The sequence below is a fragment of the Garra rufa genome, chromosome 5 (genome assembly GCF_049309525.1).
Source record: "Garra rufa chromosome 5, GarRuf1.0, whole genome shotgun sequence".
In the NCBI taxonomy this organism is placed as follows: Eukaryota; Metazoa; Chordata; class Actinopteri; order Cypriniformes; family Cyprinidae; genus Garra; species Garra rufa.
The window spans coordinates 10350755-10367318 of NC_133365.1; the positions used below are offsets into that span (position 1 = coordinate 10350755).

General features: G+C 36.9%; 1 protein-coding gene across 1 annotated transcript in view; it reads left to right on the plus strand.

Annotated features, from left to right (window-relative positions):
• Nucleotides 1–898: 898 nt before the first annotated feature.
• bmp2k (BMP2 inducible kinase) overlaps nucleotides 899–16564 on the plus strand; it is a 46357-nt gene continuing 30691 nt past the window's right edge. The window contains 1 exon segment of the mRNA XM_073839625.1: nucleotides 899–1824. Within this exon segment, the coding sequence (XP_073695726.1) occupies nucleotides 1680–1824 (145 nt within the window). The 5' untranslated portion in view covers nucleotides 899–1679.

Genomic DNA, 16564 nt, shown 5'->3' on the forward strand with positions numbered 1-16564 from the left:
ACTTAAGAGAGAATATAATATCAACTGTAGGCAATTTACTATGTAAAAAAAAAACTTGAATAGGGTATAAAATAGAGCCTGAAACTCAAACTGAGGTGATTAAATGTTGAAGTCCTTGATTTGTGTGAATTTGTTATTTTTCAATAATAAAAATTGAACAACCAAACAAATCAAACATCCATGTATTAAATAAATATGAATGGTAACAGGGTTGAAAATAGTTCAGAAAATCAGTACAGACTAGCCAATGAAGGCTTGTAGCTATAAATTTCACATAAATTAAAGTAACATGTTTGTTGTGTGACTAAAGTTATTAAATATAGTCAACACCACAATTTGTTTAATAATTGAGATGTAATTAGAATATGCGTCACCCCTACCAAGCTGCACATGCATACATACATAAACTTTTGTATTAATATATTAAAAGTTGTTTATTCGTCTATTTAATCCCCATTTTGAAGGCACATTACTTTTCAAGTTAAGTTAATTTGATGTTTTTATGTATACTAAATAGTTTATCTAATAATTCTCACAACAAAAACATTGGATTTATGCCTCCTTTGCTTAAAATAGCCATGGGGCACAAAAAAGTACCATATTTGCAGAATGTGCCAGTTGCACTTCTTAAGCACCTCACACTCCCAAAACAATCCATTCACATCTTTCAACAGTCTGACACATTGGTTAAGATCTTTATCAAGCAAACTGCTAAAGAAAAAGCCGAGAGACAGTCATACGTTTCATCCCATCAGAGAAGAGCATCTACAGGACGCATCTCGCTCACACCAATCATGACAATGGGAAGGAATCGGACAAAACAAAGTTAGGTTGTCAGACAGGCGGATTGGGCAATAACAAACCTCCCACCAATTCTACGGCGAGTCACGAGAGTTCGAACTTTATCAGTGTGACTGGGGACTTCCAGAGCACGAGGAAGCGCTCTGCCGTTTAAAAAAAAAAAAAATAACCGACGGTGCTCCAGCAGCACCCGAAACGTTCGGTCGCTCGGAGGATTTCTGGGTTGTTTTTGTACTGATACATTTTACTATGATACACGGTGACCTGTTCAAGCAGATAGAGGAAGCCAGTCAGCTAGCGAGCTGGCTAACTAAACTATCAAAAGGGGAAGTGGCAGCAGTCATCGTTTAAGAGTTTCGCTAGCGTAGCTTCCGCCTAACACACCCACTTTTCTGCCTGTTTGTTGTTCGCATTGGTTTCAAATAACCTGGACTTCAACCAACTTGTGCTTTCCGCCGAACACAAAAGCATGCCTCGGCTACACAGAGCGTTTCGCCGTTGTTAGCCAGCCAGCTAGCGAGGCGAACGGTCTCTCCAGCTCCCGCACAGGCTCGCTAGCCAGCCCAAACTGGAGTCGGCCTGAAAACACAGCAGCGTGGACGCTATCACTCGTGCTGTTGTCATTCATTAACGACAAAACGCTGCCCTGACGGTTTACTTCTATGCAGTTGCTTCATCGGGCTTTGGGGTGGAAATAAGGAAGCATTCAGCTACGCCTTGCTGCGTCCCTCGAGCACTGAAGTGCCTGGCGCATCTCGGGAGAGCAGCTCTCTCAGCATGCTGGACAAAAGAGCGGAGATGAGCAGTTTGGATTTTTAAGCGTCTTTAGTGTGTTTGGAACTGTCCATTTGGGGAAGGCGGGAACACAAGAGGCAAGGATGAAGAAGTTTTCGCGTATGCCGAAGTCAGAGAGCGGAAGTCTCGGGGGTGGGTCTGGATCTGGTACTGGAAGCAGCAACTACATCGGGAAGGTGTTTGCTGTCGGTCGATACCAAGTGACGGTGGAAGAGCTGATCGCTGAAGGTAATGGATACATTTGTTTGGGCCAAACCCCTCAGACATGTGTTTCATACAGCCATAAGCAGTTTAGGAAGGATATATCAGGGTAAACAGATTGTTTACCACAGGTTGCACCTCATATCAATGATTTAGATTCTGATTCTTGCCATGAAAAGAGGAACTAGCTTGGTGTTTGTTCTTCCCATAAATTGACAGAGATGATGCTTCCATGATCTGATGTCATTTTGCCTTTGACACTGTTAATGATCACATGGTTTTGGATCAGGAGGTGTGGATTGACCCTAATGGTGACTTCATGTTAGTCACTGCAGACCAAACTGAGAAAAAATGGTTGGAGTCTTTCATCTTTTCCTGATTGAACTTTAAGCTCAAGAGTTTTACTGAAAGCTCAAGGCCTTTTCAAACATCCAGTTGTTTTACTGCCTTACAATTACTACATTTAACTTTGCACACAAACATATTGAGATGATTAAACAAAGTTGATCATATCTTCCTTCACTGCAAAAATGATTTTTTTTACTTATCTTAACTTTTTATCTTGTTTCCAGCCAAAATATCAAGGAAGATTTTCTATACAAGTAAAAATTATCGTCTTGTTTTCAGAAAAAAAAGTTAAAATTAAGTGAGTTTTTGCTTAAAACAAGCAAAATAATCTGCCAATGGGGTAAGAAAAATAATCTTATTTCAAGCAGAAAACTAGATTATTTTTCTTACCCCATTGGCAGATTATTTAGCTAAATCCAAGTAAGAAAAGCATTTTTTGCAGTGTTCTACAGGCCACAGTATTTTTTTAAGTTACAATTTGGGAGATTTGAGTAGCTTGATGTCTTAATGATTGTCTCTCCCAAACAGTTATAAACATTATATGTGACCCTGGACCACAAAACCAGTCATAAAGGTCAATTTAGATTGAATTATTGAATAAATAAGCTTTCCATTGATGTATGGTTTGTAAGGATGGGTCAATATTTGGCCGAGATACAACTATTTGAAAATCTGCAATCTGAGGGTGCAAAAAATCAAAACATTGAGAAAATCACCTTTAAAGTTGTCCAAATAAAGTTCTTAGCAATGTATATTGCTAAGTTTTGATATATTTATGATGAGTAATTTACAAAAATATCTTAATGGAGCATGATTTTTATGTAATATCCAAATGATTTTTGACATAAAAGAAAATTCAATAATTTTTACCCATACAATGTATTGTTGGCTATTGCTACAAATATTGCTACAAATAATCCCATTGGACTTATCACTGGTTTTGTGGTCCAGGGTAACATAGTGTTTACTATGTTATAGTGTATTGTTTTGCTTAGTGTCATCTAAAATGCTTGATCATTCTCTCAGTTCCGTCATATAATGTGACTGTAATACAAGGACTCGGGTGTTTGTTTCCCATGAAAATGTTGTCAGTTCTGCTAGTTTGACTGAACAACTTGGCAGCTCCAAACCTGCTGACTGGACACAATTATATAATTTGCCATTTGTGCAAAAGTTCACTCTCACAAACAACTCTTGAGTTTGAAAAGTGTTTTTATTCTTACTCTCTTCTGGGTTGTTTTGTTTAATTTGTACATTCTCTCATCATTTACTTATCGTCACGTGGTTTCAATGAACTTCACTTCTCTTTTTTTCTGTGGAACACAAACAGAAGGTTTGTTGTTAGGTACTAATGATTGTTGGTAACCAAATAGGTTTGGTGACTATTGACTTCCAGTGTATGAACTAAAACACTTTTCTTTTCTCAAAATACCTTGTTTCCATAGTAAGTAAGTAACACATGTTTATGATGACAGATTTCTTTCTTTTTCTTTAAACTATCATATTCAATTTGTCTATCAAATCCAATCTGTTTCTTTTCAGTAGTCAATTTTTCAATTTTCAATTTTATTTTTATATATTTTGTTTTAATGCATGGGCATATTTTCAGATTTTTTTTGGTCAATGCCCATTTTTAGCTGTAATCGAGTCAACAAACCTGACAAAAGTTAAACAGTTATGAAAATGTTTTGTTTTGGATGTATACTGCTAATTTGACTCTTGAATTAATAGTTCATCCATAAATGATCGATTATTGTCATTCTTTGGGCTGTACTAATCGGTCGGACCAAGAAAAAGATTTGGAGTACTATAGACTGCCAAAAGTTAAAACGAATCAAGGAGAGGAGTGCAAAAAACTGTCGGAGGAACAAAAGGCATCTGTGGTTGGCCAAACTGAACCAAATTTCCAGATCAAGAATATTGACATTTGTGTTTGTTCTTATCATTTCTGGTCAGGTAGGTAAAATATTAGGCTAATATCTAAATTAATACTGCTTGTATGCATCTTTACCACCTATTAACTTTAGTTTGTCCAAATATTGCGCCCTTCCCTGCTTACTAAGTCCTTCTCTATGTGATTTAGCAGCTTCTACCAATTTTTTTTGTGGTTTAGACAGCAAAAAATTTGCAGAACAATGAATTCAGTAGTACATTAACCGTTTAATCCGTGCTGTTGTTTAAATCCAAGTATCGCCAGTATGGCCGCATAACTGACCAAAATGTTGATGTTAGTGCAAACCCTCTATTGAACAAATTTGATTATATGGAAAAAGACAGTGACATTGCATTATTCCACGAAAGAAAGTAAATGATGACAGGATTTTAATTTGTGTTGAAAAATCATATCCACATTATCTGCATGCTGTTGGAGTGATGGATAGGTGGTTTGTGGCCCTTTTGTTGTTGTGTTTGACCAACTGTTAAAAGGGTGTTGAAACAATGCAGCACACCATCCTGTGATGGAAGTTGTTTCTTTTGTGTTTGCTTATTGAGCCTGACTGCATGACCACAATGCTCTCTTATTATTATTCCAATACATTATTTCAAGCAACTCATTAGAGACAGCTGGGCAGTTGGCATTTGGGCGAGGGACTACGATTCTGGATAGGGTGGCGTCATTTACCTCCTTTACAGTAGCCCTGTCTATGTGATTGTTGTATAATGAGATGATATATGAGGCTTTTAAATGAAGCCGCTTTCACTTTTGATATTGTGCAAAAGTGAAATCTATGATCCAGTAAACCAGCTCATTTTAATTTGTTGGGACAGATAAAAGAGATCTTTTGTGTCTGGATATTGCCAGAGTAATTAGTGAGTGTTTATTGGTTCCATGCGTGTTAAATGCAGGATGCATCAACAAGCTTTGTGTGGTCACTAAACGGCCAGCCACCTGCTCACCTTTCTGTCAACAAACCTTGTAAGGACTGCTTTCTTTTATGTCAACAAACCTGGTCATGACTTGAGTGTTTTGCCCTGTTTCACCTTCTCAAGTATGTGACTGGCAGAATCTGCTTTGGTCTTTGATCTCTTACTAAAACAATATCTGTTAGAGTCATTTGACACCAAACCGGTTTAGAGTGGTTCCTAATGTAAGGACATTTTACTGCACTTTCGATTGGAGCATTACTGTACTGACCTTGAATGAGTCGTGTGCGGAGGTGTTGCCCCACTCACTGAGCATGTGCTGGGTGAATGACTGTGCTAAGAGCCACTCTGATTTCCTTATCTCCATTACTACTCTGTTATAGGGCCTCTATGTCCTACTGACAGTTGAGGGCGTTGTTTAAGGGGAGTTCAGTCGTCTGTCAACCCAGACAGTGCAGCTTCGGTCTCTTGACGTATGTTGATGTTAAGACCTCTGTTGTGTTTAGATATTGGAAACTGTCCTTTTAGTTTCTCAGCATCGAGTGCATGTGTTGTCACATGGGTTGGCATCTTTCAGTATCAATACAGGCCTAAACAGACCTTGCAGTTTTATTTTTCTGGCCTAGTTTCACTTGTCACATGCACTGATACATTATCATCGGTTTAAAGTAGTCATGTAATGCATTTTAATAAAACTATTCTATAACATGTCAATAATTTTTGACACCACCTTGATTATGTACAACAATGGTGCATGTTAGGGGCATGCCTAGGGGAAATCTTGACATCATGATTTTTTCCAAATTCAAAACTAGGCATTTCAAAGGGGAACAAAGGAAGGGGTCATGACATGAGAAACTAAATTTTCCATAATATTTCGTCATAGAAGAGATCTTTCTATGCTTAATGCATTCTGCATTTTTAATTTCTTCAAATGTCTCATCATCAATAAAAAAGCATTTATGTAATAATCCTCAGAAAACGGCTCATTTGGATCCGAGGTGTGAGGTGACGTCACCCGGGCGCAGTTGTTTGCATAAACACTGCCTCCAGTGCAAGACATCGACGAATAGTCTTCTCGCCTTCAGCAAAAGCAAGTTTTATTAAATTATTTCATAACGCTTTGTCTGGACCGTTTTATTTTGATCACGTTGTCAAAACACTTGCACAGAGGGTCAGAATGAGGGTTGAAAATAATTTTTTCACATATTTATTTTTTGTGCAAAAAACTTTATTAACATAAGCAAACCTCAAGGAGCATATTAGCATATTAAAAATGTCATGACCCATTTAAACTGGGGATTTAGTTTTGAGGGTTATTGTTTTATTGTAGAGTAACCTCTTGCACAGATGACATCACAGCTGAAGATTGAGATAAAATTAAATAAAAATGAGTGACTTCAAACGTCTTACGGCTTGTGTGGCTGTGCAAAGAAAATCAGACTCATTCTGTAAACATTAGGTCGCATTACCTTAGTATTTTGTGATAATATTTATGCAAATTACTTAACATCCAACCTGTTCTAACAGTGTTGCCATTGTATGTTTGCAAAGTTGTAAGTAATTATAAATAAAGCTATTGTCTCCCAAAATAAAAAATGACTGTACAGCCATTAGTAATTCGAATCCCACTTAAAAGTGCCATAAAATGCACTGATACAATATTTTAAATTGTTCTCTGATATCTACACAGAAGGTATGTGGCTAAGGTAAGGGCAAAAATTCTCCAGAAACAGTTTTACTTGTCCAAGTATGATTTGAAGAAGGGGAAATTATTTTTACAGATTAATAAAAAAAAAAAAAAAAAACTGGCTGAATTTTTATCCTTATCGGGTTGATTTGTACAGACACTGCCAACACACATTTATGTTCAAACAACATGTAAAAGTGAACTTTCATCCGATGATGCCTTTAAAAATGGCTTAAACTTTAAAGTTGAAATCAAACTGAAGTACAGACAAATATTTTATTCCATATTGTGAGATCTGAGTGAATCAGATTTTTGAAAAAGTAGGGTGCAGACTCAGATTAAAAAAGGCGGTGCTTAGGGAGACTAATTTATTGAAAAATTTCTGCATGCATCACTAGGGTTTGATTTAAAAATTTGATCGAAAAAATTCTTTCAATATAAAATTAATAATGTATATTTAGAAAATAGGGTTTTTTTTTTTTTTCAATTAATGCCAATGCTTTAGATTTTGACTGCTTGCGTCCAAACCAGATATGCCTAGTCTAATGTAAAAGTCTTTTTGGTGACATGATTTACACCCAGAAAAAAATGCCCTGAATTAAGATTTTGCACTTGATTATAAAATCACCTCTTTCCAGGCCTTGCCCCTCTGCTGTATGTCTTTTATTGGTTGCTTGCTGTGTCTCTTTCAGCAGATGAATGATATGTTATGGTGTGTCACCTCCCCCTTGTTATATCTGTGTCATCTTTAGATGACATAACAATTAGCACAGTCCTCTAGTGGCAGTGTGCCAGTGAATGAAAACATTCATTCAAATGAACCTGGCAAGATGAAGTTTTGAAACCAGGGACTCTATATGCAGGCAAGGCACACAGTGCCCTCTTTCTCAATTAAATCACCCTTTGCTAAATTCTGCAAATCTAATAGAAATGATCAAAACTTGTGTAAAACTTCTTTGTGGCCTGGCGGCATTGGCGCAAGCTGACATTCTGCCAGTGGCACTTTTGAGAGATGACAAAGACATGCTTGTCAGGTTTTCCACACTGTTCTGTGAGGACCCATTTCTGCCTTTAACATTTCAGCTGTACCACACACACATGCAGTTCTTACACTGCTTTGAGAAAATAGGTCACTCAAGCTTTGTGAGTCAGAGTGGGGTTGGCATCTCACGCCGTGTGTTGGCTCAAAAGAGTTCCTTAAGCAATTCTCTGTCAAAACACTAGTACTCTAAGATTATCTAACTGTGATTTAGCTCTAATCCCTTTGTCTAAATCAGTATGTTGCTGGTTGCATGTGGTGAATAGTCTTTGGCAACTGTTTTGTTTTGTCTGGCATCTGACCAGATCCACTTGTCATCCTGAACATTGCAGATTGTTTAGAACAGAGTGATACTGCAAACTTATTATATTAGATGTCTTTTAGATTTGATTTATATTGATGGTAAGAGAATGGGGAGTTGTAACAGACAGGTGTCCTACCAGAAAGTAAATAAATGGTTAATGGCATGCTCTTTTCATTTTTATTAAATGCTAAACAGCAAAATTTCCACCAGATGTACAAGTAGTTTTAAAAATAGAGGTTGCATGCTTGTTATGCATTGCATGAGGTGTGTGTACTTGTTGATGTCATGATTCGAAGCTCATCTCTGGAATGCGGGAGCAAATGACACATTCCTAAAGGAAGAAAGAGCAACAGAATGCATGAGAGACTCCCTTGTATCTAGGGCTGGGCGATATGGCCTAAAAATAAAATCCCAGATTTTTTCATAAAAAAGATTTTTTCATAAAAAAATCTGATTTACGATTTAAATCGATTTTTCCCTCTACTACTTTTAGCATGTAAAGAAACCCCAGCTTTTCCACAATATATATGGGCACCATATATTTTGCAATATACATTGCATCAGTAATCGCTTTCCACCAGGCCCCATTCTTATCATACCAGACACAGTAAATGTTTGTAAGACAAATAAATATGAGATGGGAGGAAAATATATATTTCCATGCTTTTCTCTTGCACTTACATCGTATACAAAAATATACAATTTTGAACACAGAAATATTAAATGATTTAAATAACTGAAACGATCTGCCAGCAGGTGGTGGTAAGACACTGATTTAATTACTGAATCATATCATTCATTTGATTCGTTTGAACGGATGGTTCATTCAGGAATAAAGCAAGTGACTCTTTATGAATGGGAAATTGAATCATTTCACTAGATTCGTTTAAAAACGCACGTTCATTCATAAACGAAACACCGCTGTGTTTGAGTGGACATGTGCAGCGGCTCAGCTGTGACTTGTTTCAGACCATTTTTGACGACGAAATAGAGCAAAATCAGGCAATAGTGTTATAGTCAGACAATGTAAGTCACTTAATAACTTCTTGTTTATTTAGCTGTTATAATAAATCAATATCTCGTTTACAAACTCCCTTAAAAATGATTCAAAGCTGTCACTCATCTTAGTTCGCAATATCACAAAGCTCTATTATAATAAACGAAGCTATTGTCCATTCAGTCTCTTATTTACACTCTCTACACTTGAGATACATTAGTCAACGTGCAAAACACATAGAAACCTTTGAAGCTCTACTCAGCGCAAATACAAATATGCTGGTCGGGTCAGTCGCACATAGTGCTCATAAATATTTTTTCATAGTCGTACGCAGTATTTTTTTTTGCCCTTGAACTGCTGGTCGCACCGGTGCGACCTAAGATTCTTTTTAGTCGCACCATTGAGAAATTAGGTCGCACTCTAGAGCCCTGATATGCAAATAATTCGCCATTGTCTTCAATCATCTCTCTACTCTGCTTATGTGGTAAGTGAAATTGTATGTACTGTAATGTAACAGGCTAACTTGCTAGCAAGCAGCTAATCATGTCCCCTTAGTGACTCGCGTTATTTTACCAGAACGCATTATTTGTTTTCCGTTCTGAATGCAGAGGTTAATTAGGCGCGCCATCATGTGGTCAGACAATATTGCCTCTTAATTATTCTGACATTGGTGCAATTTAGTGTTGTCAAAAGTCCCGGTACTTCGGTACCAAGTCGGTACTAAAAAAATTTAAACGTTACGGTACCAGGTTTTCTTAAGTACCGGTGGTACCGACTATCCGGTCAACCCGGTTCTTGATACGCGGCTATACAAAAGGTGCGCTCTCACGCACTGCACAGTTGCGCTCTATTCAGCGGTGCTGCTGATGCCGCGGCTCTGAATCCACTTGTTGACAAAGAAGAGCCAGGCTTGCTCCAAATAGTTTGGATTTGCGGCTGAACAAGGCGAACATCATAGATCATCAAAAAACTATTTGCAAAAGATGTCGTCTAGGTTCTCTCGAAAGGAGGAAACACATCAAACTTAAAACACCTCAAAGATCGACTCCGGGATCAAATGAAAGAGTTCAAGTAAGGTAAGTTTCATTTAAATTTCATATTTAGAGCATTATTGCGTATTTTAATTTGAATGTCAGACTGAAATGTAGTGAATCGTTAGCATAAGCGCGGCTAACGCTAATATGCTGGGCATTAGAATGAATTTGAAACAACGATCCTATAACTTTTGTTGGAGTAAAAAAAATAAGGACATTATGTATTTACTATTTTTACACACAAATGACATGTGTATCCAAAATATATGTGTTAGAGAATGTACAAATGTATGTGTCGTTAACAATGTTTATGTCCTTAATATGAGTCTGTCAGAAAACGTTCTAGACTTATTCTTGACTGGATAAATATGAATGCAGTTTGGATTGAATAAAAGTATAATCAAATAAAACACGTTTTATCCCCTGTTTAGTTTGGTAATACTTTAAAATAAGATCAAATTAATGCATCATCTAACATAAACTTAAAGTAAGTGAAACATATTTTTACAACATTAATTCATGTTTGTAAATGTTATTTAATACAAAAAGACATGATCATATTTGTTCATGTTTAACAGATTAATATGATTTTATGCATTAGTAAATGTTGAAATTAGCCTAACCTCACTAAGAGTAATTGCCATGTAATGTTAACTACTGTTTATTGTTAGGCAATGTTATCTAACAAATGAAAATTGTAAAGTGTTTTTAATACTGCAGTTTTCATCTGTGATAGACACTTGCCTTAATATATGTAATCTTATTTTAATTTATTATAACAGCTGTTTTTACTGAAAATTCATATTTTGCTGGTGTCAATGATCTAATGTTGCATCTGGTCAGACTTCGGCCATGGCTTTACTTAAGTATATTATATTTCTTTTTACAGTTGCAGATTAAGGAAGATCATGAAAGACCCCAGCGAACTCTAAAACAGACAACAGTACAGATGTTTTTCAGCAACAGCAGCAGAAATATGACAAAAAGTTTTGGGTGAAGCTTTTTATGCCTGTAATTTATTTAGATGTTATTTCATTACTAAAATGTTTACAAATACTTTTTTAACCTGTGAAAAAACTTTTAACAAAATTTTACATTAGTATAAAGAATGGCACTGTTTTTTGTACATTTTATTTTCTTTATTAATAAAAAATAGTGTGTTGCTCAATAAATATGTTATTGTGTTTTGCTTTGGTACCGAAATTGGTACCGAGAACCGTGGATTTTCAATGGTATTGGTACCGAATACTGAAATTTTGGTACCGTGACAACACTAGTGCAATTACAATGTATCTATTTTTATTAAAAAATCGCAATACCTCGATTTAATAAATTAAATCGTCTTAAAACGTAAATTCGAATTAATCGAAAAAATCGAAAGAATCGCCCAGCCCTACTTGTATCTAAACAGTAAGGCGATATTGAGACCAACACTTGTCCCTGTGGTGCTACTGACCTTTTGTTCATGAATCTCTATTTTTTGGAAATCTGCATCCAGTCCACTTTTATTTTTATTAATGATTGAATATGATTGTTGCAAATGGCTGAGAAGAAATTGCTAATGTCATATGCAGTTTTTAAGTATTGGTCTTTTGACCACTTTGTTGATTAGATTAGGCTGAATAGTTTTCCTTCAGCCACAGAAATGTGTTGCATCTGTTTTTAAGCAGTTTTTAAACATGTAAATATACTAGATGGAACAGTCAAAACATCTGGCTTTTCAGCATCGTAATTCATAGGTGCTGCCTTTTTAAAACGCTGTGACATGAAAGCTTTTATTTATTATTCTACTTTACTTGCAACCTGAGGCTGCATTCTGGACCATTTTGCTGTGGTGTATTTGTTGTTTTATAGTGCAGATTAATTTTGAAAACTACTTAATTTTTGGCCTAAGGATGTGGCATTGCATGATTTCCCCAAAATCCTTCCTTTTATAAAATATTGTTTTTAATTCCTACCTGCTAATCTTAAAAAGGAAACAGTTGTGCTAGCACAGAGCTCAGGCTAGAGGCCAAGGCTAAGATCATGTCTACATATTTAAAGATTTATTTTTTGGCATTTTTGCCTTTATTGTGATAGGCCAGATCAGTAATGACAGGAAGCGAAGTGGGAGAGAGATAGAGGGCGGGATCGGGAAAGGTCCTCAAGTCGGGATTCGAACACGGGACGCCCGTATGTCGGTGCGCTTCCCATAAGGCTTTCGAACAAAGTCTACATATTTGAGTTAACTATTTGATGACTAAAATTGTTAATTCAAGTACCCATACGTACAAGTCATTGGTATTTGGTGATGAGTTTTGGCTCAAAGTCTGCATTTAAAGTCACTCCAGAGATGTTCAGCTGGGATTAGGACTTTGCTTTCTGCAGACCATTCAAGTTCTTCCACACTGACTGAATCAATCATTTCTTTTTGAACCTTGCCTTGTACACTGAGGCATTGTCATGTTAATAAAGAATAGAAAAAGCTGTCAAAAAAAGCTGTTAAAGCTGTTGCTATCAAATTAGAAGAACACAATCCCCTACAATATCTTTATATGCTTAAACATTAGGATTTGTACCAATGGATATACTACAGTGGTCAAACCTGTTTATTAGAACAGGGTATCCCAATACTTTTGGCAATGTAGTGTATGTTGATACTAATGAATACTTTTTTGTAAAAGGAGTAGGGGTGGACCGATATGTGTTTTTTAGGGCCGATGCTGACATGATTTTTACAGCTCAAGTTGACTGATAAACCAATATTTTGCACAAATATATAATTTTAAAAATTAAAATTAATGTCAAAATTCTTTAAATACTTTTAAATATTTTTTTTCAGCTGATAACTATAAAAATGCTTAATATCTGCACCGATACTTGGTCAACCCCTAAAAAGGAGGTTTTTGTGACCAAATGTTCTTGCTTTTGCTGACAGTGGGAAATTATTCTTTTGTAATTTTCTTTTCTGATTTATTTTTGTTTCTCTACATTGAGAGCAAAATATTTTTAGCAGTAGGTCAGCTTTTAAATGAAGAGTCTCATAAATATGCTTAGAGAAATATTGGTTTACTGGTTGTAATATTTAGCTGAATGACATTTCTCTGGGGGATACGTTTTTGCTAAAAATATGCTGCACTTCTAAGTGAACGTCGTCTTGTATCATCAAGTCTGTGAGAAAGAAAATGAAGCCCATCTGTAAAGTTCCAAAAAAAGAAAGAGAAGTCAACCTCATGTTGCCATCAAGGAGGTCGTTGCAAAGTGCAGAATCTCTAAGCTTCTCACCAAAAGCAGACATGTCTCTATTTTTAGAAGGTCAGCCAGAGATAAATTTGTGAGCATCATTGTGGTGTAACTTGGAGGACTCAAGGGAAACTGATTAGGCAGTGTTCTTTAACAGATATTTGTGAGATGCATGTGGGTCGTTGGTGTTTATGAAAAATTCCACTGTTAAAATAAGATACGACTTCAAGACCCGTGAGATGTTAAGCAGATGTGAAAAGAGAAAAAAGGCAACAGTAGAACCGCTGTACTTCAGTGGCATAAATGAATATATAAATACATTAATTTTCAGTGATTAGTTATAATCTGCTTTGTTTCAGTGACTGTTTGATTGTTGATGGCTCATCTGATTGGGCATAAATCACCCTTTCAGAGCAGTACATGAATATGAAGTATATTCAGTTTTGTCAAACAACTGAAAATATTGATGTTTTTTTCCAAGCCGTATCACCCAGCTCTAATGTGGAGTCATCAGTATTTTCAGAGCTGTAGTATGGAATGACCCAGAGCAAGCAGGCAGATGTCCACTATTTGCCCTCTTATGCACAGCAGAATCAACATTTGTGATCGTCAGCACATCAGGCTGCCAGTGGGGGGGATTCCATTTCTGGCTCCATTACTGGAGAGGAGAAGGTCTAAACTTGGGCGAGATCTGCAGAAACATCCCTGTGGACAATGCCATTTGCTAGAGTACTTATTATTCTACCGGATTTGTGTATCCTCTAAACTTTAAAGTAATAAATGGTAAACATAAGTGATATTTTTTTTTTTAAACTCAGCATTCCGTTAATTCAGTGAAGTAGGCCATTTCTTTGTTCTAAAATAGTTAATGATGAAGTTGACACACTCAGTGAGCCATGGGAAGTTTAGCTTTTTATTTGCATCCTGTTGGGTTTCATCCTGTTCAACATCCTGTTCATTTCTTCATTTCCATTCTTTTGAGTTTCATCCTGTTCATGTTCCAACCATATAATTAAAGTGGCCAAGCATTACCAGAATATTTTTCTTAAAGTCTGGTATAACTTTGTGTAATGTTTCAACATCCTTTGTTGTAATTTGTTTTTAAGTTACAGAGCTCAAAAGGAGCTAAATAATGCAAATGCCCTAAGTGATTTCACCTGGTATTACAATTAGACATTGTTACTTAAAGTATTGGTTCACTTCCGGAATGCAAATTTCCTGCTAATTTACTCACCCCCCATGTCATCCAAGATGTTCATGTCTTTCGTTCTTCAGTCGCAAAAAAAAAAAAACTCAGGATTTTTCTCCATATAGTGGACTTGAACGGTTTGAACTTCTAAATTTCAGTTTCCATGCAGCTTCAAAGGGCTCTACACGATCCCAGCTGAGGAATAAGGGTCTTATCTAGTGAAATTAGGAATTTTTCATTTTGGAAGTGAACTAATCCTTTAAAGGGTTATCTCGGCCAGAAATAAAGATCATTTACTAACTCTTATGATGCTTTAAACCTCTATGGATTGATCTATTTTGTTAGTGGTAATCAAAGCTGGTTAAATTTACAGAATCTAAATTTGTTTGGTGAAAAAAAAAATGAAAATTCTGTCATTAATTACTCACCCTCATGTTGTTTCCAACCCGTAAGACCTTTGTTTCGTCTTCAGAACACAAATTTTTGATGAAATCCAAGAGCTCTCTGACCCTGCATAGACATCAACACAACTGAAATCTTCCCAGGTCCAGAAACGTTGCAAGGACATCGATGAAATAGTCACATGTGTGTGTTCAACTTAAGCAGCAGCGCTATGCGTTGTTTACATGAACCAGAAGCACGTTGTGATACTCTCCACAATGGTGGCATGTTGAATAAAGTCGTTATTTTTGGAATACAAAAAGTATTCCGGTAGCTTCGTAACATTACTGTTGAATCACTGATGTCACATGGTCTGTTTCATTGATGTCCTTGCCAGGTTTCTAGACCTAGAAACATTTCAGTTGCATTGCTGTCTAATGCTTTTGCATTTTATCAAATATAGCTTAATTTGTGTTCCGAAGACCAACAAAGGTCTTACAACTGACCCTTTAAGAGAGCACAAAGACAGAGTCTGACAGATGAAAGGAAAGGAAAGGAAAGGAAGTGAGGTGAGGCCAAGTATGGTGACCCATACTAGGAATTTGTGCTCTGCATTTAACCCATCCAAGTGCACACACACAGTAGTGAACACACACCTGGAGCAGTGGGCAGCCATTGCTGCGGCGCCCGGGGAGCAGTTGGGGGATCGGTGCCTTGCTCAAGGGACTCACCTCAGCCGTGGTATTGAGGGTGGAGAGAGTGCTGTACATTCCCTCCCCCCACCTACAATCCCTGCCGGACCTGAGAATCGAACCTGCAACCTTTGGATTACAAGTCCAACTCTCTAACCATTAGGCCATGGCTGCCCCACATGAGCTTCACTTCTGCCAGATTATGAGGTGACACTAATGCTGACGTCCTACAAAAGGAGAGGAAGCTAAACCACTGGCCTTATTTAAACCACTGGCTGCACCATCAGCAGGCATCAACACCACTTACACTGCCAATGCTTTGGATGTCTTAAGCTGCCTGCCTCTCCCTGAGCATTTGTGTGAGAAATCAGAAGCTGCATTTGGACAGGCAGGTGACGGCTGTTTTATGTGGATGTTTTCTGATGTCCCTCAGATTACCAAAATGTGTAAACTGCCTCTTGCTACTGTTCTAGATCACAGGAAGAAATAACTGATAGTTATCCTTATTAAGGATGTCAGAATAGCACCTGACCTATATCAGCAATAATTCTGTGTAATTTAGGCCAGTCATCAGTGTTACGAGTATGATACACTTCCTTTTTCTCATTAAAAACAGCCTGCTTACACAACATGTCTTGTCATGTTGTTCAAGACACTTTCTGTTAGTGTCAGTGTATTTTGCTGTCCTGCTTACACAAGATTGCTGCGTGTGGGTCTGTAGTTCACCCCATAATGACAATTCTGTGATCATTTACTCACCCTCATGTTATTCCAAACCTATATGACTTCTGTATAAGTCAGTACCGGTTTTGAATCACATGAGGTGAGCAAATGATCACAGAATAATCATTTTTGGGTAAAAACTCAAATAAATTGTGTGCACAATGTGTGCATTTCTGCACCTCTGAAGTTTAGTGATATAAAGCATGTTAGTGTGAGACTGAACTGTTCCTTGTCTGCATTAGTCATCAGCAGCATGCATCTGCTTCCCTTGCTCAATGACAGG